We start from the raw sequence: 21,668 nt of genomic DNA on the forward strand, positions 1-21,668 counted from the left end.
TAGTTTGAGAGACTGAATCTTACGTCATACAAAAGCCTGCAAAATGTAAATAAAACCAGATGAAAAGCTCATTTTATTTTAATTATTTAATTATTGAATGATTTTGCAGAGAAACAGACAAAAAGCAGCCTCCCTTCAGCGGAAGGATAAAACAATATGGTTTGAGAATGCCACGTCACTACCTTCCTTCTCCCTCGCACAGATCAGTCCGCCTGTTCATGGCGCTCACTGATTTTTCTGGAATATTCTGAGCAAACCTGGAGAAGTTTCAGCTCATTGCTGTGATTCTGTACGTGATACTCTGATTTGGTGACTAAATGTTGACTCTTATTCAAACTTTCTCAGTTTAGCACCAGGTTTATGAACATGCTAGCTAGCTAGTGTTAGCATAGCTTGCTGCTGCCTCTCGGCTCATGTTACTTAAACATTAACCCACCGCTTTAAAAACCTAATATAAAAATCTCTCTGTGAAATTTTCTGTTGATTGTTTGAAATAGAAAAGTGAGTAGTTACTGTAATGTTCGAACTCTTATTTTGAAATCACCAGAAGTACACAGGTACGCCGGCTTTATGTGCGTGCGCTAGCTTAGCAGTTGACAGTTACGTGAATGCGCTGATCCTTATGTACTGAATAGAGGAAACTGTATGACAACTCTGAGGTATTTCTTCATAAGTATTGAAGCCACAACAGTTACTAGTGATGTGCGAATCATGAACGAATCGTTCAATACTCGAGAATCACTTTACTGACTCGTGAATCATGATTCACAAGCCCAACTGACTCACTGACTCATCCCTGTTGCTGTTAGCAAACTAATTTCATTAGCAGAAATATATCTAGCTTATAATTAAAATTGTGTGGAAAAAACAACAGCCAGTTTCTTAACAAAAACATTTCTGCTCTGAACTGGAAGAAAAAACCTTGAGTAGAAGCTCACATCAAGACAATAGCTCCTCAGTTCACAGTAGCATCGCTCTGCTAACATGCTAACAGCACATTTGACTCACTCACCCCCTCCCTCCGGGCTCACAGCTTCTTCTTCTTGGTTGGCAACCAATGTTAAGGCGCTTTACCGCCCCCTGGCTCACAGCTCAGTGGACATTTAGATGAGAAAATATATATTTGACACATTTGAGGAAAATACTAATAAATTAAAATAAAAAATAAATAAAATAAATGTTCCCTTTAGAAATCTTAAGGTTTTTTTTGCTCTATAAAAATAGTTGTTTTTCTTTTTCAATCGTCTTAGCAGTAAGATTTACATGAAAAGAGAAACAAATTAAGTTTGAGTGAAAATGTAAATTTTTTGCACTCTCTGGTCGACTGACTCAGTGACTCAAATGACTCAAAAAACCCGATTCACTTTGGTGAGTGACTCATTCAAACTCGATTCAGTAAAAAGAATCAAATTTACCATCACTAGCAGTTACTCGATAACAGCCCAGACCAATCACATGAGCCAAGGTGTAAAAACAGGTGTGGGTCACAATCAGCCAAGGTTTCGGGTGAGCTCATTGTGAAACCTACCCCCCACCCTATCACGTCACTTCATTTCTTGCAGCGTGCAGCTGTGGTGGCCGTCAGCAGCTGTTGGAGCTGCTCTGAGAGACATTGATACCTAAATATTTTATATTTCCCGATTGCAGCGGTGTAGAAAAAGAATTATGGAAGGAGCAATTAATCGGGAGGACTGTAGATTTTGACCAGTTAATTGAGTAATCTGATATTCTTGCAAAAGAGTTTATCAGTGCAATCACCCCAGAGATATTGGTTTGTGAGTTTTGGAGAAAAAGTAACACATCATCTGCATAAAGGCTGATTTTATGTTCCACGTTCTTGCATTTTATGCCGTTAATTACTGTATTCTGTCTAATTGCTGCTGCTAGTGGTTCAATAAAACAGTTAAGGGGAGAGTGGGCACCCCTGCCTGGTGCCCCTCAGGAGACAGAAGCTGGAGGATGTCTGGTCATTTGTTCTGACACAAGCTGTTGGGGAATTGTATAATATTTTTAACCAGCTGATGAAAGAGGATCCAAAACCAAATTTGTGTAAAGTTGCAAACAGAAATTTCCAGTTAACTCTGTTAAACACTTTTTCTGCATCTAAAGAAAATATTGTGGTTTCAAGGTTTTTACTGCATGAGTAGTCTATCAAATTAAGTAATCTACATGTATTTGTTGATGAGTGCCTACCTTTTATGAAACCAGTTTGGTCAGGATGAATTAAGAGGGGGGTTATTTTCTCTAATCTCTTTGAGAGAGCTTTGCAGATTATTTTAAGGTCTACATTTATAAGGGATATTGGACGATAGCTTGAGGGATATACAGGGTCTTTGCCTGGTTTTAGCAGGAGATTAATGTTTGCAGAATTCATATTTGATGGAAGTCTGCCATTTTCTTTGATTTCCAACAACGTTCTATAAAAAACTGGTGCTAGAATCGTCCAGAATTCTTTGTAGAATTCTGCAGGAAAGCCGTCTGGACCTGGAGCCTTATTATTGGGCATACTTATCAGGGCTTCCTGGAGTTCACCCGATGTCAGTGGCGAATCCAGTGCCATTGCTTGAGTTTCTAATAATTTTGGGAGAATTATGTTGTCCAAAAACTGATCAATTTCCTTTTTAGATGGGTTTATTTGTGGTGAATACAACGTTTTTTAGCCAGGCGGCTAGTGCCATATACCGCCTGCCTACCGAGGACAGTGACGTCATCAACGAGAGACCGGTGACCAGCATCGCGGAGCATGACGTCCGAGCGGCATTGAGGAGAGTGAACACAAGGAAAGCGGCGGGGCCAGACGGCATCACGGGCCGTCTGCTGCGCTGCTGTGCTGACCAGCTAGCAGGTGTGTTCACTTCCATCTTCAACGAGTCCCTGGCGAAGTCTGTGGTCCCCACATGCTTCAAAAGATCCACCATCATCCCTGTCCCCAAGAACAGCAAACCCTCATCCCTGAACGATTACCGGCCAGTTGCGCTGACCTCTGTAGTAATGAAGGTGTTTGAGAGGCTGCTGAAGAACATCATCTCCTCCTCCATCCCAGACACCACAGATCCGCTCCAGTTCACCTACCGAGCCAACAGATCCACTGAGGACGCCATCGCCCACGTCCTGCACACCACCCTCAGCCACGTGGACAAGAAACAGGGTAACTATGTGAGACTGCTGTTTGTTGATTACAGTTCAGCGTTTAACACAATAGTGCCCAGCAGACTGTTCACAAAGCTGAGGGATCTGGGACTCAACAGCCGTCTGTGTGCGTGGGTGTTGGACTTCCTCACTGGCAGAACTCAGGTGGTGAGGGTGGGTAGATGCGTCTCTAACAGCATCACCATCAACACAGGAGCACCACAGGGGTGTGTCCTCTCGCCACTGCTCTACTCCCTCTACACTTCAGACTGTGTGGCCACCCACGGCTCCAACACCATTGTGAAGTTTGCTGACGACACAGTGGTGTTGGGTGCCATCTCCAACAGCGATGAGGCCGCCTAAATGGATGAAGTGAAGAATCTGGCATCATGGTGCCAGGACAACCACCTCCAGCTGAACGTCGGCAAGACCAAGGAGCTGGTCGTGGACTTCAGAAGGAGTCAGCACAGAGACTACAAGCCCATTATCATCAATGGAGCTCCAGTGGAGAGGGTGCAGTCCTTCAAGTATCTTGGTGTCCACATCTCCTCAGACCTGACATGGGCTGCCCACATTCAGGTCCAGACCAAAAAGGCTAGGCAGCGCCTGTATCACCTACGACAACTGAGGAAGTTCAGGGTCTCTCCAAAGATCCTCAGGATCTTCTATACAGGTGCTGTGGAGAGCATCCTCACACAGAACATCGTGGTTTGGGAACAGCTGTGTGAAGGACCAAAAAGCTCTCCAGAGAGTGATCCATACAGCAGAACGCTGCTGCAGGACTGCTCTCCCCCCGCTTCAGGACACCTACACCAGGAGATGCCGGACTAGAGCAGCGCAGATACTGAAGGACCCGTCCCATCCTGGCAACAAACTGTTCCAACTTCTACAATCTGGTAGAAGGTTCCGCATTATCCGGGCAAGGACAGAGAGACTCAAGAGAAGCTTCTATCCTACCCGGGCCCTAAACTAAACCAACCCCCCCCCCCCCCCCACATATGTTTATATTGTCTATTCTGTAAAATAGTCAAATTGTCTATTGTTATTTAATTCACCTAATGTACAGAATTCACCTGCTTGCTGCTACTACTGCACATTCACTTAATGTATATACTATATATATAATGTTCTCCCCCCCCCCCCCCCCATTTTTGCACATGTTGAGGAGCGTGTCAGGATACATTTCACTGTGTGTTATACTTGTATAACTATGCATGTGACAAATAAAGAACCTTGAACCTTTATAGAAATCCCTGAAAATGTTGTTTATTTGTTTCGGGTCATATACTGTGTTCCCAGATGAGTCTTGAACAGCACATATAGTTGTTTTTTCTTTATTTATTTTTAGCTGGTTTGCTAGAAATTGACCGGATTTATTACCATGTTCATAATTTTGTAAGCGTAGTCTTTCTACTAAGAATTTCGTTTTTTTATCAATTATCTCATTTAATTCTAGTTTTGTTTTGCGTATTTTGTTCAGTGTTTCCTGATTTTGGTCGGACGCATAGGCTTCTTCTAGTGATTTGATGGTTTTTTCTAGTTCCTGAATATTTTTGTTTTCTTTTTTCTTTTTATGTGATGAGAAAGAAATTATTTTACCTCTCATCACAGCTTTCCCTGCTTCCATAGAACAGAAGCTGAAGTTCTGGGAGTGTCATTATAGTCTAAATATGAAGTCCACTCTTTTTTAAAATATTTAATAAAGTCTTCATCTTTGAGCAGTGATGTGTTAAATCTCCAGTTTTTACTTGGCGTAGTGTTATTCTCGTCCATTAGTGTTAAAGATACAGGAGCATGATCGCTGACAGCTATAGGGTGAATCTCAGTGTCTGAAATGTCCCTCAGCAGTGAGCTGCTGACCAAAAAATAATCCAGACGAGAGTAGGAGTGATGAACATGTGAGAAGAAAGAATATTCCTTACTGGTGGGGTGAAGGGAGCGCCATGCATCGCAAAGACCAAAGTCGCTCATATACTGTTTGATTATATTTGTGGACTGCCAATTACGCTGAGTTCCTGCTGTATTGAGCCTATCCATTTCTTCATTTAGTCCAAGGTTGAGGTCGCCTCCAAGAACAAGTGTGCCATCTAAGTGTTCAGAGAGTGCACTGAAAAAACCGTGAAAGAATGAGGGATTATCAACATTTGGACCATATACACTTACAATACATAGCTTTTTATCAAGTATAGATAGTTTAATGATTAAGAATCTGCCCTCTGGATCTATAACTGTATCGAGTACTGTGAAATTAATATTTTTATGTATTAAAATGAAAATCAGGCTACTCTCGGTCAGCCTGTGTTACTTCTCGTTTCATTGGTGCTTTGTTTTGGGGAAGTTGTTTCTTTCCTGATCTTTTCCTGTCTTCTGTTCTCAGACCTGAGCTATGACTGCTCTCTGCTGTTGCCGATCACTCCGGTTAATTCTACCAGACGTGCTGTGGAAGTGAATACAAACCACAGTTTGGTCTGCAGTTATTCAAAGATCAGATCCCACAGAGGGTCCACACTGTCTGTATGTAGTGACGTCTGCAGGTTTTTGCTTTGTGTCCAAATTATTCTGCAGATCATCAGAATGAATGTGATTGGCCGTGTTTGCAGAGCCCTTTTTTAAAATGTACTTTTGTGACATTATTGTGTGTGCGTAAACAGAGAACTGCTCTCTGATTGGTCCCTGCCTGCTGTGTGTGTGGGATGTTCCTGTCGCAGCAGCAGAGTGTGTGGTGCTGGTTTTTACACGTCACTTCATTTCTTGCAGCGTGCAGCTGTGGTGGCCGTCAGCAGCTGTTGGAGCTGATCTGAGGCTCATTCAGCTCCGTCATGAAGCTCAGGCTGCTGCTCGCTCTGCTCACAGGTAACTGCTGTGTGTGCGTGTGTGTGTGTGTGTGTGTGTGTGTGTGTGTGTGTGTGTGTGTGTGTGTGTGTGTGTGTGTGTGTGTGTCTTTCCTCTGCTTCAGTTTTGTGTGTAGAACCTTAAATCCAGATGAGCAGATCTCTAAGTGTCTCTGACTGTGTGCAGCTTCCTGTCTCTCAGTCGTTAATAAGAGCATTAAAGCTGAGCCCGTCATCAGGTCTGTGCTGCTTTCTGTTCTCGTGTTAGTCTCTGTTCTGTAATGTGTAGGTCAGCTGGCACCACAGAGGAGCGCTGGTTACGTGACTCTGAGCGCTCGAGCTCAGTCTGAATGAAAATGCTTTTATAGAAACGTGTGAAGGGCCGAGCGTGAGTCTCACCTGCTGATGTGTCTGTCAGGACAAACACGGCTGAGGTCAGAGCGTGTTGGGGTCAGAGGTCAGTCTGGTGTTTGAGTTTAGTTGTTCAGCTTCAGTCTCATCACCTGCACAGCTGGGTGAGAGACACAAACGTGTGGTCATGTAGGTCTTTACCTCCAGGAGTAACAGACCCGGGTCACCTGTAGATGAACACACACATGAAGCCTGGTTTCATCCCAGTCTGCAGCCTGAACTGGTCTGGGAGGGTTTGTAAGTGTTTGATGGGACGACTTCATGGAGCTGAGTCTTTGTAATGCTGTGTGAGATGGCCCAGGCTGCACAGCTGAGTTTACTGGAACCAGTGAAACCAGTGAAGATGACGAGACGCTGACCTGATCTGAGCCCTGAGCAGAGTTTGGATCTGATGTAACAAAGTTTTCCTGTGTTTCTGTTTCCAGTCTGTGAATGTGACAGCAGCAGGGTCAAAGGTCACACAGGTCAGGACGTCACTCTGCCCTGTAAATATGACAGGAAATATCACGGCGCTGTGGAAGTGTGCTGGCAGCGAGGAGAAATACCGTTCAACAAGTGCTCCAATCAGCTGATCTCCACAGATGGAGACAAAGTGTTAACCAGAGCTTCCAGCAGGTATCAGCTGCTGGGCCGACTGGAGGACGGAGACGTCTCTCTGACCATCATGAGCCTCACAGAGGGAGACGCTGGACGATACGGCTGCAGGGTGCACATACCCGGGCCGTTCAACGACGAGAAGCATTACATCGGTCTGACTGTTGTCCCGGGTGAGTCTGCAGCTGTGAGGAGAAAACAGCAGAATCCACTCGCTCCATTTGACTCTCAGACTTTAAACTGTCTGCCTGAACTTTTATATTCATGATAGTAACGAGTTCGTGTCTGCACAACTGTCTGTTTCAGCTCCACAAATTCACACATCAACGGCCTCGACGACAAAGACCACCGCGGCCTCTCAGACTGAAGGTGACCGATTCAAAGCTGTTTGTAGTTTATAACACGCTGCACACTCGTGCTGCTCGCAACAAATCTGCACATGAAACCAGGTCTTTCAGCTTAAACTCATCATTTCCTCCTTATTCTTGGTTTTTGGTCAGTGACACACACAAACAAACGACAGCATTTCTGTGGAGTAAACTTTACTAGTCGTCACATATTTACAGCAGCAGCTCCTGATTTCTGTCAGATTGATGGTCCCAGTGTGTCTGCAATAAAGCATCAGCAGGTTAAAGTGAAGCACTAGAGCGTCGGGCTGCTGCTGAAACTCCCTTTAAAGCATCTGCTTTCACTTCCTCATCCTGCAGGTCACCTGACCTCCACAGAAAGCCTCCTGACTTCTTCCCACAGTGTGACGAGCGGCAGCGAGGTGAGAGATCCTGTGAGAAACAAAGTAACCTGTTATATTGATGTCAGGCGCGTCTAATGTTGGAGAGAGTGAAGCTGTTTGTAGAAGTCTGTCCTCTGAGTACCAGCAGCAGGATCCATGTGAGCGTCCCCAAAGGACAGAGTCAGAGTGATGTGCACAAACAGCTTCAGGGTGTCTATAACTACACATGTACTAATGAAAGGTCCTTAAATGAAACAGCAGCACTGAATCCATTCACATCCTGTCATCAGGGGCCGATATCAGCTGAAAACGGAGGCAGAGGACGGCGGGCTAAGAGTTTGGTGCTCGTTTATTATTTGATGCTTTTGATTTGTTGAGTTTGGACGTTCAGTGCTTTCAGTCTTTGGTTCTGGTTATAATTTTTGTCATGTTATCGATGTTACTGCTACTAATGTTATTAGCGTGAGCGTCCTGATTACCTGGTGTGTGTATAAATAGTCCCGCCCCTCAGTTCCTGCCTCAGTTCCTGCTCTGGATTTTGTTTCTTTGCCTTTTTGTTGTTTTGGATCAGCTCTAATAAACGGGTTGTTTTTGGTTCAGTGCAGTCTGCTGCTCACGTGTTGCTAATCTGCACAGACGTGTGACGTGTCACATCTATGATGCGTGTTTGTGTGTCTGCAGAAGCAGGAGGGCGGAGCTCTGACGGGCGTTATGTTCTACGTGCTGCTGGGTTCGGTGTTGCTGCTCATCGTCGGTGAGTTCTTCACGGCCTCAGCAGCTCGCTCGCCACAGCTGCGTTACATGTTTGACCCACTGTTGTTTCTGATGTTACTGATCAGCTGTGATGGATTTAAAGACGACACTGAACGCTGTGGGCGACGCCCTCACACTGATCCATCAGCATTTGGAGCTGACGTAACTTCAGATGATCAGAGATGGAAAACCTTTCAGTTCTGTTATTGTGTTAATCAAACAAGTTTCACATCCAGCGAGTGTGAAACTCTGAAGCCAAAACAAAGTTTTAGTTCTGCACTGATGGAGCAGAAACTGAGCCTGATGTGTTTTCACCTTCGTCTGATGCCAGGATGGTCTTCCAGCAGAGATAAACATCCATCCTGTTCAGTTTCAACACTCCTGACTCCATGTATGACACGTTCCAACTTCCCATCAAAGTGACTGTAATGATCAGCAATGATTCTGACAGAAGCTCATATCTGCAGAGCAGCTCGCACAGCTGAAGCTCGTCACAGTGTGCGTGTCCCGGCAGCTCTGTGGTTGGTAGATGGCGGCTGCAGCAGGCAGACCTGCAGGGAGAGACGCACGGGTCACTAAGACTGAATAGGACTGGATTTATGAAAATGTGACCTTCTGTGTCTGTGACAGGTTTTAAAATGTTGCATGAGGTCGCCCACAGCTCACGTCTGCTCTGTCCTCTGTGTCTCTGCAGCAGGAGGCCTGAAGCTGCTCTGCAGACGGTGAGTATGATCTTGGACTTCTTCTTTGTGTCTCCTGAATAAATGACACGGCTCAGCACTGAAGGACGACATCTATGAGCCTTTAACCTTCACCATTTCTCAGCCTTCAGTCTGTCGATACACCTTCATCATCACGTCTTCACACGCGCTCAGACTGAAACCAGATGTGTCCAAAACCACAAACCACACAGGCGATTTCACACGAGCGGAAACTGAGCAGCGAGCTTCAGACCCTTTAAGCGTCCTCATGAAGCTGCGCTGCAGCCCGCTCGTTATTTTAACGGTCGCTCCGCTGATGGTTTTTCTGCAGTTTATTTTCCAATTTCAAGTCAACATAGTTTCTACAAATTTCTCTGAAAGTTTAGCAGCTTTAATGAATCCTACAAATGAGTCTGGAGCTTCTCCACAGGAAGTCTTTTATTCTGTACAGGAAGTAACTATGAAGACATTTAATAATAATGATAAATATCAGAGTAAAGCTGCTGACAGCTGACTCTCAGCTCTCGTGTCTCAGGCCTCAGAAGTTTCGGCAGTTCGACACCTCGGCCCGGTTCAGCTCCACGTCGTCTGCTGTGCAGCTTCACAGCGAAAGCTCCGCCGGGGACGCCGTGTACCACATCAGTGGCAGCGAAGGCGTATACGAGAACTACCTCTGCAGCTCTGAGGCTCCGCCCACTCAGCTGCCGAGGCTGAAGACGAAATAACAACAGCCTTTCTGGAGTTTGAGCCAGAGCTGTGCCTTCATTTCTGTCCAATCAGAGGGCTTCAGGTGGTAAATCTCCCTCAGGTGGGAGGGTCTGTAGGCAGCAGGTGGTTAACAGACTAACATGTAAAGACAAATGAGCTCTTATTGTGAAGGATTTGTTGTGATTTCAGGTTTTTCTCAGATTTAATAAAATATGTAAAAATCTTTTTGAACTTCTTTGATCAGAGTTTTTGTATCTGTTAGTTTTTTACCCTTTAAACACTTTTTCTCTGAGGATGGAGTCCTGCTGTTTACTGCTCCAGGTGGCCACCTGGTGGCCAAATGACTGAACTGCAGTTACAGACACACCTGTGCACTGGTGGTAAATAACCCCAAAGGTGCCCGTTAGTGACTCATATAAATCTTCACATCTCATATAAAGTACAACATTCTTGTTTTTGACATGTGTTGGCTCTGCCTCTCTCTACAAATATAAAAAATATACTTTATTATATTATTATGTTTTATGCATTAAAATAATCTAAATATGTCTTACAATTATTCAGCTCCTTCCACTGCATATTCTACATTTACTCAAACTACAGTGTGACTATAAAGTAATCTATTACACATTACTTGTTCCTTTTCTTAAATGTAATGCAGTGTGTTTGTTACTTTCATGTCTCTGTAAAATGACCTGAAACACACGGTCTCACAATAAACTATAAACCTGAGGCTACACACACCGACACGAACTCCTCGCGAGGACTCACCGGATCTCTCAGCACAGAGAGGCGGTCGCCACGGTGATTCTACTGTAGAAACATGAGCAGGTAGAACGGCAGCCTGACTGTTACCTGTTGAAGTTCAGGCTCTGGCTGCTGTGCTGGAGTCTGCATACATCACTGGGGGTGTGGCTAGCTTAGCGTTAGCTTAGCATTAACATGCTGTCTGCAGATGCCTGCAAACAGGCGATCTGCTGATGTGTCGTTCACAACAGCAGACTCTTCAGGGAGAGCCGAGTGTTCAGCACCTGCTGCTCAGCCCTGATGAGAGCCCATGCAGGCAGGCGGTACTTTGTACTGATGGGCACACCGTGCAGCCAATCACATGCAAAGACACACTAGGATCATACTATTATGTCAAATATGGAAGTGGGGACAGATCCAAAGACAGCGAGTGTAGAGCTGCAGGCCTGGAGGGCAAAAGAATTGAAACTTTTATCCGGGTGTGTTCTGCATAGTAAAAGCATTCAAACAAAGCTTTTAATAAAACTTTTTCCCAAAACACAAAACATTCAGAATTGATAAATGATGCTAAAATAGAGTCTTCGACTGAAGAGCCATCGGACATCACGAGTTGTGCTAGCAGAGTCCTGGAGCCGTCTCCACTTTACCATCACTCTCATCCTTTTGTGACATAAAAGTCACATGCATAGCTGTGTGGCTGCACTGCTGCTCTGCTGTCCGTCCTGCAGTAATGAAATGCATTACTTTACTGCGTTGCTGAGAATGTAATGTGATTATAGTAATCACATTATAGTAGTATAAGTTTTTATATAAAACTATTTAAAGATTTTAAAAATTCCAACAAATGAAACCAGTTTAAATAAATAATCAAACTTGTTTTTAACACATTTTAAATGAACGAGATGAGACCTCTCCACAGATTTATGTATTAAATCTAAAAGTATGCAGGTGAGTCAGCAGGCTCCGCCCACCTGAACTCGTTCATCAGGTTTATCCGAAACCTTCATCTCTCCAATCAGAGCGACCACATCAGTCACACAGGTAAGATGATCACACTCTCCTTTTATATCATCTCATTATTGTTCAGGTTCAGTCGCAGCAGCTGGATTTGTTGGTTTGTGTGTTAGTGGGTTTGTGTGTGGGCTGGTTTGTGTGTCTGCTGCTTTTTGCTTCTTTGATCGTTTGAAACAGTTAATCTAACATTCCTGTCATGTTGCCTCACATGAATGTTGTTGTTATACCTTTAAATTGCTCCCTGGGCAGCTGGTGGAACTCCACACCAAACTCCATGCAAATATTGTCTTATTTTACCCGTGTCTGTGTATATCCACTGATCACAGTCTTGGGCTTGATGATGATGACTGTGCAGTGTGTGATGAAATATTTGGTATTTTCATTCATCCTCACTGCGTCCACAGGATACAAACAGGGGAGATTCTCTGTGGATCTCACCCTGGGTCAGCACACCTGAATCACATGATTCGTTCATTACCAGGCCTCTGGAGAACTTCAGGACACGTTGAGGAGATAATTTGGTCATTTAAATCAGCTGTGCTGGATCAAGGACACTCGAGTCCTGGTGTAGACGGTGATGAGAACTCGGTTACACCTCGAGCTTCATATTTTCTCAAATCAGCAGCAACGTTTGGATTTGATAAGACTTTAATGTTGTTTGTGTGAATTGTGTACATAGTTTAACGTAACCTCATATTTCCTGTTTGTAAAATATCAAAGTAAAAGCATGAACTCGTGACAGCTGCGTGATCATTTCAAGATAACAGGAAGTGACCTGACTCTTTGGACCGTGGAAGTTTGTTTCTGCTGTGCGTCTTCTCTCCTCTGTGGCTGCGTCGTGCTGTTGGTGCCGACTTTCTCGGATGTTTCTTGTTGTTGTTTCTCCCGTTGTTCACGCGGCTCTCTGCATTCCTGTGACAGTGCAGTTTGTAGATAAAGTCTCAGTGCTGGTTTCTGTGGGACTTTATCAGTGCGTCACATCTGTGGACGAGTTTTGGTCCATTCTTCTTTACAGCTGCAGGTCACTGAGGATCGCAGCATCCATGCACAGCTCTCTGATCTTTGGTTCAGGTGCAGCTTTGCAAACCTAAGTCAAGCTGCCGTGCTCTTTCTCCTGGCAGCTCTTCCAACCACGCCATACTTTTCCATCCATTTATTTCCTGCCACCTGTGTCCGGGTCGTGGGAGCAGCTGTAAGCCCAGGCTTCCCTCACTCACACCAGCCAGGAGCTGTGATCTGTCCGTGAGCCCTGGCTCTGTCCTGGGGCCTCCGTCAGTACGACGTGCTTCAAACGCCCAGCAGGAGCCCAAACCTCCTCGACTGGCTCCTCTCGATGTGGAGCAGCGGTTCAGGGTGGAGCTCCTCACCCTAACTCTAGGAGAGGATTCAATCTTTTTCTCATGTCCTGTCATGAACTTTGACCTTTACCCTGCTAACTCAGGGAGGCAGTGACCCGTGTGAATAACTTGTACTAATGCACACTTGTGATGATTATGGAATCTGTTGATAAATGACCTTCACAACTTTCACTAACTGGAATCTTCACTGAGCTCTCTGCTGCAAACAGCTGATCACTAACGAGCGGGTACCACAGGTGTGACTGAGTCCAGGTGTTTGTGTGTCGTCAGGTGCACGATGAGCCGGCCGGTGATGACTCAGCCTCAGCAGCTCTTCGTTTCCTCGCTGGAAGCTGATTGGGCTTCAGGGATCTGCGACTGCTGCGACGACAAGAAGCAATGTAGAGTAACACACACGCTTCATCCAATCAGAGCGGACTTTACTGATCCCTCACCGACACTCGGAACCAGACTAACAGCTGGACACGAGCATGCAGCCAACGCTTCAACAGCTCATAAGAATCTAATTGAACATAAACAGACTCGTTCTCTTATTTATCAGTTTCCACAGAGACAAACATCAGCTGTCATCTGTTTTCCTTTGATTTTAAATAAGTTTATTATTTTAAATACATCAGAATATAAACAGCGCTGAGGTCACATGTTCGTTCACACTGAATCTGTTTGAACCTAAAAATGTCCCGAAGTTCAAAATCAGACACACAACTTTTAGTTTCTTTGGTTCTTTAATGAGTTTATGTTCAGAGCAGCTGCTAAGGCTCTGCACCAAACTCCATTCAAAAAGCGTCAAATTATCATCAGTGTGTGTGACGTGAATCCATCCAGAGGCTAACACATCAGCTGATGTTGGCTTGGTTTTACTCGCATCTTAAAAGAAACAAAAACATCGTCTGAACCTAAGTAGCGACTGCAAGTGTAAACAATATGTTTATTTGTTAAACAAAAGAAAACAAAAATCATATTTTATGATTGAACTTTTTTTTTAATCAATTATAAAGAAATGAATTCACTCCTGTTGTGTAATATTAAACATTTAACTGAAGTGATGCTGTTTTTATTTTTGTTCATATTGTTGTTTTTATGTTATTTATAGTTTGCAGTTTGTTGCATTTTTTTTTTGTGCCTTTTTTTTAAGCTCTTATTTTTTTTTTTTTTTCAGTTTTTTGTGTTACTTTGTTTCATGTTGTTATTCAGTTTGTTTTTGACGTTGTGTTTGTCGCCTGCTGTCGTTCCCAGGCTGCTTCGCCTTCTGGTGCTGTCCCTGCTTCGCCTGTCGAACCACCAAACAGTTCGGTCAGTGTCTCTGTCTCCCCCTGCTGGACGTGTTCGGCTGCGTCCGTCCCATCACGATGTCCATCAGGGTGTCGCTGCGTCAGCGCTACGGCATCAAAGTACGACCACGAGGTGGCGCTGAGACGCTCGTTTAGTTTCAGTTAGCAGCTGCTAAGCTAACGTTAGCCAGTGTGGCTCACTTTGTTTGTTTGTTTCAGGGGAACCTCTGCACCGACTGTTTGTGCTCCACCTTCTGTCTGCCCTGCGTTTGGTGTCAAATGGCCACCGAGATGAAGAAGCAGAAGCTCCCCACCATGTTCAGTGACATCATCAGCCAGTGATGATGTCATCAGCGTGAAGTCATTGCCCCAGACCGGGCTCGGCCGTCGTGGCCCAGCTCTGCCCTAGGAGAAATCAATAATCAATAATCATCAGTGTTTACTGTATTTATCAGTTATTTGTTTTTAACAAATCTTTGTTTTTTGTTGTTGTTGTTGTTTTGTTGTGCTATTCATCTGTTTACTCGATTTAAATGTTTGTTAGCTTAAATTCATTAAAATTAAATTGAAGCTTGTGACTGAGCTTAAAGATGAATCGAGACTGTGGAGAGAAGCTCAGATCTGATATTTAATCAATGCACAAATGTTCAGTCCGTGTCAGCTTTGGAAGGTGATTTCAGGATTCACAATTTACATGAAATCATTTAAATGTTTTTACACAATTCAAGTTTGGCTTCTAGCCAAATTCAATACTGACAAAATAAAAACCTTTAAAAAATGGAAACTGTATTTAAATTTCTTCCAGATCAAATGTAATTAAATAAATACTCTGTGTCTGTGTATGTGGAATCAAAAGCATTCATTACTTTTCATTTAGCAGTTTTTCATTTTATTGTCGTGTCACTTTGCAATAAAACATGATCATTAAGTTTATGAGGAAATATTAATAACAAACTCTCTTCAGATCATTCTGATGAGCAATAATTAATTTTAGTGCGTGTCTGTTAGCTTCATGTAATGAAAGAAAAGTGTCGAGTGTCCACACAGTGAAGCTGGTTTTTAGGTTTTAGGGGGAAATTATTTCCTTCTTGCTGAATCCAAAACTCTCCACTTAAACTTTCATTTTATTAAATGTTATTATTTATCTCTTTATAGACATAGATATACGCTATATATTTACGCTGAATATTTCTGAAGTGTCAGTAAAACATCTGACTAAACCTAAAAAAGGAAGTTTGGTATTTTATTTTGAAGGGTAGTGCTGCCGCTGCCCTCCGGGCCGCTGGTGGCGCTGTTGTGGTTCAGCGTTTTCACAAACGGCAGAGAAAGAGTCTTGAAACACGTGTGGGGTCTTTTCTGTGTGCGTGTTGTGATCAGCAGGCAGGAGTCCGAGCAGAAAACAATCAAACGGGTATCGATTACCAGTGATTATCGATCAGAAATGACGAAGGTGAAGAAGGAGAAAGTTTCGGAGGAGGGTGAAGAAGCCGGTACCGGGGGCACCGAGAGGTCGTACCAGGAGCTGATCGCTCACCTGAACCCGATCGCTCAGCCGCTGGCCTCCAAAAAACTCAGCAAGAAGCTCTACAAATGCGTGAAAAAAGGTGAGAAGAAGAAGAATCCCGCTAACGGCCGGGAAATGTTGGAGATTACTGTTCTCGTGGAGGTGGCGCCGAACTCTGTTTAAAAATTCACGAATTTAACGATTTCTTTCTGCTCTGCAGTTGTTAGAGTCGATGCAGGACTTTAAATAAGAAAGTGTTCGAGTCGTTTAAAGCTTCTGGTTAATTCGGCCGTAAACACGTCGTTTATAGATGCACAGTTTGTAATCTATTGGTAATTTTCTGTGGAAAATCAGCGGCTGTTTGTACAGCTTCATCCTCAGTGTCAGACCCGCTTCCGGTTTCACTGGACGTTTTAAAAGGCAGCTGCATGTGCTTTTATTTTGATGCTTAGCAGAAGTGTTTTTAGTATGTGAGAAAATCTCCTTCACAGTTTGGTTTGTGAGGGAACTTTTGTTGTCGGGAATCATGTGAACGATGTGTTCACGCTACAGATGTTAGAGCTTTAAACATCCAGATGTGCTCCTCCTCACTTTAAATGCAGTTTGCAGCTGGACTGGGCTTGAAGGAGGCGCAGATCCTTCATGTTGCACTTGAGCTTAAAACTGCAGGTTTTTGACTGGAGTCTGGTTTAATGTGTCTCTGTTTCTATCATCCAGCTGCCAAAGTGAAGAACATCCGACGAGGAGTCAAAGAAGTTCAGAAGTTCATCAACAAAGGAGAGAAAGGGTGAGCCGCTGCTGCACCTTTCAGCGCGTCCTCAGGTGTGTCCAGGTGTTCGTGACGATCACAGGTGTATTTATGTGTTTCTGATGTGTCTGCAGCATCGTGGTGCTGGCGGGCGACACGCTGCCCATCGACGTCTACTGCCACCTGCCCGTCATGTGTGAGGACAGAAGCCTGCCGTACGCCTACATCCCGTCTAAAGTGGTGAGTGACAGCGGACAGGTGTGCTGAAGGTCTGTCACCTGATGGGGGCGGGCTCTGAACGCGTCGCTCTGTGAAGGTTGGATGGAGGGGTCATGGGTGTGGCTGAAACTCAGTCTGTGCTTGCAGAGCGCCGCTCACACAGCATGTGTGTGCACTGCTCGCTGCACTTTCCTCAGCGCAGCAGGAAAACGTTACTGCGCATCACAAACAGTCGACACCAGTGTGTCTCAGAGCGCTGTGTGTGCCACGCCCTCTGTAACAGCAGCATAAAGCTCTGAGTCTGCTCGCTGACATGAATGTGACGGTCTGTACGAGTGCGCCGGCGTCCGTGTCTCTGCCTGCTGTTTCTGACCATGTGGACACTGCTGCACGCGCTCCGGCTGCACGCGCTCCCCAGGCAGCAGATTATACTATCAGGAGTTCAGCTCTTATTCTGTCTTTGGACAGCGTGCACCCTCTGTGGCTGTGGCGCTCATTTGACCTCACATCTTGTTTTAGCAAACAGTTCGTGAGGATGTCAGAGAAGCTGATTGGTTCTTGTACACCACTTTGTACGACTCACAAACAAAACTTTTCAGCTGAAGCTCCAAAAGTTGATCCTGTTCATCTGGATGTTTTCAGTGGGAGAAAAGTTTCATCATCATCAGGTGACTTCTTCAGTCTCAGCTGACTGCAGGTTTCAGTCTTATAAACAGGACATTTGCATAATGACTGAAACCAGCAGCACTGAAGGAACAATGGGCTGGGAGGTCAGTGCCTTCATCATAATTATGCAAATTCTCATGACCATTGATCAATGACCATGAGCACCACTGAAAACGCTACGTCCAGATTAAGAAAATCAACTTTTGCAGATGTACGTACCTGGATGATTGCGCGTGCATCGCGACGTTTTCAGCTGAAGCGTTTTCAGTAGAAAAGCTTTCTTGCATGCAGATCAAACCACCAACCTTCTGATTAGTCGATGACCTGCTGAGCTTCAGCCAATCAACTAACGAATGTCTGATCATGTGACACTTGAGTGGGCGTCAGCTTCAGACTTATTTTCAAATCTTTTGTGATTTCCTGACTTTTAGTGTTGGGATAATTTCTCTTATTTTGGAAAGTCTGTGTGCTTCCAATTCAGTTTTATTTATACAGCAACAAATCACAACAACAGGCTTTTCAGGGAGTTTTTAGGACTTCCTGATAATAATGAATTACAGTCGTCCAGCCTGGAAGTAATAAATGCATGAACTAGTTTTTCAGCGTCACTCTGAGACAGGATATTTCTAACTTTAGAGATGTTGCACAAATGGAAGAAAGCAGTCTTACATATTTGTTTAATATGTGCGTTGAAGGACATGTCCTGGTCAAAAATGACTCCAAGGTTCCTCACAGTGTTACTGGAGGCCAAGGTAATGCCATCCAGAGTAAGAATCTGGTTAGATACCATATTTCTAAGGTTTTCAGGGCCGAGTACAATAACCTCAGTTTGATCTGAATTTAGAAGCAGAAAGTTAGCGGCCATCCAGGTCTTTATGTCTTTAAGACATTCCTGCAGTTTAACTCATTGGTGTGTGTTATCTGGCTTCATGGACAGATAGAGCTGGGTGTCATCTGCATAGCAGTGAAAGTTCTCTGACTTTAAAATCTTTTTCATTTCCTGACTCTTATTGTGAAACTCTGTTCCAGGACCTGGGTTCCTCTGCGGGCTCGAAGAGGCCGACCTGCGTCATCCTCATCAAACCTCATGAAGATTACCAGGAAGCGTATGACGAGTGCTTGGAGGAAGTTTCCAGCCTGCCCAAACCCCTCTGAAGCCCCCCGCACCCCCTTCATAAGCCCCACCCCCTTCATAAGCCCCACCCCCCAAAGGAACAGTTCTTCCTCCAGCTGCGCTAACAGTTTCCATCCACTGCCAGTGTTTGTGCTAAGCTAGGCTAATCCAGCAGGAGGATTTAAGTCCAGACTAAACAGACTTCAGATAAAGAACGATGTTGATGTTTGAGTGAAAAATGTTTTTGTATGATCGATGTATTGATCTGTGATCAGGACTGTAAAGGCAGATGTTTCACAGATGTTTTTGTTTTTTCTTATTAAAGTCGTTAGCTTTAATGAAACAGGTTCAGTTATTATATTTATAAGACGACGTGCTGAAATGAACAAAAGGATCAAAAAATTATTTATTACAACATTTTTATTTTTTATATTTCATAAAATCTGGACTTAAAATTATATTGTTCAACATATTTTCTCTAATTGTTAAATTATTACAACATACATATATAATCAAATATAGATATGTATGTAAACATAATATTAAATTGAAAGGTAATGAAAGCTTAGGAATAGTTAAAATTCATGATTTTATGAAATGTTTTTTAAGGTATTATTTACCTGCTAAAGTGTAACAACAATAATATTGATGATGATGATGATCTGCATCTGTTGATCAAAAATCAGTTTTTGTTATAATAATAATAAATTTTATTTGTAGGCGCCTTTAAGACCCTCAAGGTCACCTTACAATAACAATAGCAGCAATAAAATATAATAAACATGGCAAAATAAAATTTAGACATAAAAAAAACACAAGTATAAAAGCTGAGCGAGGTAAAGATGGACTAAGACACATCAGCTGTACGCAGCTCTGAATAGATGAGTTTGAGACGTGATTTAAAAGTGAGAGTTTGTGGTCCGGGGATCTGGTGAAGGTGCATCCAAAGTCTCGGTGCAGAACAACTCTGAGTCCCACGGTGCTCAGGCGAGCAGGTGGAGCAGACAGAAAGCTGAAGAAGAGCGGAGTGTACGAGGGGGTGAGTACGTGTGGAGGAGCGAGGTTATGAAGCGCTTTGAAAGTGAGAAGCAGGATCTGACACGGAGGTGAACCAATGAACAGCTGTTCTATGTTCAGTGGATCTAGTTCTGGAGATAATACGAGCAGCTGTGTTTTGAACTAACTGCAGTTTATGGAGGGATTTATGAGGCAGACCACAGAGAAGAGAATCACAGTAATCCAGACGAGATGTGTATGGCTGTACTGCTCGGAGGCGGTTAATATTACAGAGATGAAAGTAGGAAGACAGAGTGGTATTATTTATGTGCTGTGAAGGACAGAGTGCTGTCGAGGATGAAACCAAGACTGTTAACCTGAGGGGGAGGGGGTGTGACATCAGAGTGATCAATGGATAATGAAAGACTTGTGGTTGGGACTTTGGTCCGTTTTCATCTGGTGCCTATTAAAATAAATTCTGTTTTATTCTCATTAAGTTTAAGAAATTTGTGAGTAAACCAGAGCTTGATTTCACTTAAACAGTCAGAAATGGATGTGTGCTGGAGAGTAGCTGTTGTTGTTTCTGATTCGGCTGAAGGTAAACAAACAAATCCGATCACCTCGATTGATCAGTTATATTTCGATCTGATGAATCAGTAAATTAAGGCTGAGTGTGAAACAGCTGTGTAGGGAAAACATCTGGAACATGTGGCTCAGTTTCAGCTGCTGCAGGTCTGCAGTGCAGCCACACGGGGGCAGCAGCGCCACACACAGGCTGTTACTGCAGCACAGAGACAGTGTTTGTGTTCATGTAAACATGGAGCAGCTTTATTGTTTATTTATGCAGCCTTGGTTTGTTACAGCAGATCGATGATGAGCGACAGTGAAGCAACATGAAAGAGTCCTCTCATCAATAATCAATAAACACACTCATTGATCCACAGCTGGGACACCCAAAGGCTTTTATTTTGAAAGTAAATTTGACAAGAGAGGCTCCAGCAGGAACCAGACTCTGTGTGTGTGTGTGTGTGTGTGTGTGTGTGTGTGTCTGAGCGTGTGTGTGCGTGTGTGTGTGTGTGTGTGCGTGTGTGTGTGTGTATGAGCGTGTGTGTGCGTGTGTGTGTGTGTGTGTGTGTGTGTGTGCGTGTGTGTGTGTGTGTGTGTGTGTATGAGCGTGTGTGTGTGTGTGTGTGTGTGTGTGTGTGCGTGTGTGTGTGTGTGTGTGTGTGTGCGTGCGTGTATGAGCGTGTGTGTGTGTGTGTGTGTGTGTGTGTGTGTGTGTGTGTGTGTGTGTGTGTGTGTATGAGCGTGTGTGTGTGTGTGTGTGTGTGTATGAGCGTGTGTGTGTGTGTGTGTGCGTGTGTGTGTGTGTGTGTGTGTGTATGAGCGTGTGTGTGTGTGTGTGTGTGTGTGTGTGTGTGTGTGTGTGTGCGTGTGTGTGTGTGTGTGTGTGTGTGCGTGCGTGTATGAGCGTGTGTGTGTGTGTGTGTGTGTGTGTGTGTGTGTGTGTGTGTGTGTATGAGCGTGTGTGTGTGTGTGTGTGTGTGTATGAGCGTGTGTGTGTGTGTGTGTGTGTGTGTGTGTGTGTGTGTGTATGAGCGTGTGTGTGTGTGTGGCATGTATCACAGCACACACACAGCATTTGTAAGTCAGTCATGTGGACACTCTCACTTCACCAACTATTATTATCATTGTTGTTGTTATTTATATGTTTGTGTTATAAAAACATTTCACAAAAACGAGCAAAAGGACCTAAAATGAGTAAAAATACAAATAAATTTGATCCAAACTGAAGAAAGAATCAAATGAATATTTGCAGTTTAAAAAGCACAAACATTAAAGGGTGAGACAGGAAATGATGTCACAGCTGTTACATCATCAGTGACCCTGCAGCATCTAACCTGCGAGCTGGACCCGGAGCCATGTGCCGGGTCTGAAACAGGAGGACGGACACGTCTCTGTGGGGTCAGTGTGGCACGGGCACCTCGGCCACAGACTGTATATAAAAGATGGTCATCACCCAGTAAGGCTGCTAAAACCATGAGCACAGTTTCATTAATAATGTTTTGTTTTTCCTCACATCATCGCTGATCGTTTTTATGGGTTGATGATTTTTTTTTTTTTTTTGTAACGGTATAAACAATGAAAGGTGGTGGATTGGTCAGGATCTGGTC

The 21,668-nt window shown here is 44.0% G+C and overlaps 3 protein-coding genes across 3 annotated transcripts; all 3 read left to right on the plus strand.

The window, feature by feature from the left end:
• The first annotated feature begins 5,890 nt into the window (after positions 1–5,890).
• Positions 5,891–10,008, plus strand: LOC134635817 (hepatitis A virus cellular receptor 1 homolog). Its single transcript, XM_063485397.1, has 7 exons — positions 5,891–5,982; positions 6,797–7,138; positions 7,272–7,334; positions 7,673–7,734; positions 8,377–8,449; positions 9,143–9,170; positions 9,685–10,008. Exons 1-7 carry the CDS (start codon positions 5,949–5,951, stop codon positions 9,872–9,874), a joined length of 792 nt encoding a protein of 263 aa, XP_063341467.1. The 5' UTR covers positions 5,891–5,948; the 3' UTR covers positions 9,875–10,008.
• Positions 10,009–13,253: 3,245 nt separating this feature from the next.
• LOC134635832 (cornifelin homolog B-like) lies at positions 13,254–14,629 on the plus strand. The gene is made up of 3 exons (XM_063485414.1): positions 13,254–13,356; positions 14,213–14,367; positions 14,467–14,629. The coding sequence occupies exons 1-3, from the start codon at positions 13,254–13,256 to the stop codon at positions 14,587–14,589; spliced, it is 381 nt and encodes a 126-aa protein (XP_063341484.1). The 3' UTR covers positions 14,590–14,629.
• Positions 14,630–15,559: 930 nt separating this feature from the next.
• On the plus strand, positions 15,560–18,833 carry nhp2 (NHP2 ribonucleoprotein homolog (yeast)). Its single transcript, XM_063485407.1, has 4 exons — positions 15,560–15,851; positions 16,469–16,538; positions 16,634–16,739; positions 18,414–18,833. Exons 1-4 carry the CDS (start codon positions 15,689–15,691, stop codon positions 18,537–18,539), a joined length of 465 nt encoding a protein of 154 aa, XP_063341477.1. The 5' UTR covers positions 15,560–15,688; the 3' UTR covers positions 18,540–18,833.
• Positions 18,834–21,668: the final 2,835 nt, after the last annotated feature.

The sequence above is a fragment of the Pelmatolapia mariae genome, linkage group LG10_11 (assembly GCF_036321145.2).
Source record: "Pelmatolapia mariae isolate MD_Pm_ZW linkage group LG10_11, Pm_UMD_F_2, whole genome shotgun sequence".
In the NCBI taxonomy this organism is placed as follows: domain Eukaryota; kingdom Metazoa; phylum Chordata; class Actinopteri; order Cichliformes; family Cichlidae; genus Pelmatolapia; species Pelmatolapia mariae.

Bases quoted from the DNA above. Each gene is read 5' to 3' on its own strand.
- nhp2 (XM_063485407.1), top strand. From the start codon at position 15,689: ATGACGAAGGTGAAGAAGGAGAAAGTTTCGGAGGAGGGTGAAGAAGCC. The intron at 16,539-16,633 runs GTGAGCCGCTGC...ATGTGTCTGCAG, and splicing joins ATCAACAAAGGAGAGAAAGG to CATCGTGGTGCTGGCGGGCG. The intron at 16,740-18,413 runs GTGAGTGACAGC...ACTCTGTTCCAG, and splicing joins CCTACATCCCGTCTAAAGTG to GACCTGGGTTCCTCTGCGGG.
- LOC134635832 (XM_063485414.1), top strand. From the start codon at position 13,254: ATGAGCCGGCCGGTGATGACTCAGCCTCAGCAGCTCTTCGTTTCCTCG. The intron at 13,357-14,212 runs GTAGAGTAACAC...TGTCGTTCCCAG, and splicing joins CTGCGACGACAAGAAGCAAT to GCTGCTTCGCCTTCTGGTGC. The intron at 14,368-14,466 runs GTACGACCACGA...TGTTTGTTTCAG, and splicing joins GTCAGCGCTACGGCATCAAA to GGGAACCTCTGCACCGACTG.
- LOC134635817 (XM_063485397.1), top strand. From the start codon at position 5,949: ATGAAGCTCAGGCTGCTGCTCGCTCTGCTCACAG. The intron at 7,139-7,271 runs GTGAGTCTGCAG...TGTCTGTTTCAG, and splicing joins CGGTCTGACTGTTGTCCCGG to CTCCACAAATTCACACATCA. The intron at 9,171-9,684 runs GTGAGTATGATC...CTCGTGTCTCAG, and splicing joins CTGAAGCTGCTCTGCAGACG to GCCTCAGAAGTTTCGGCAGT.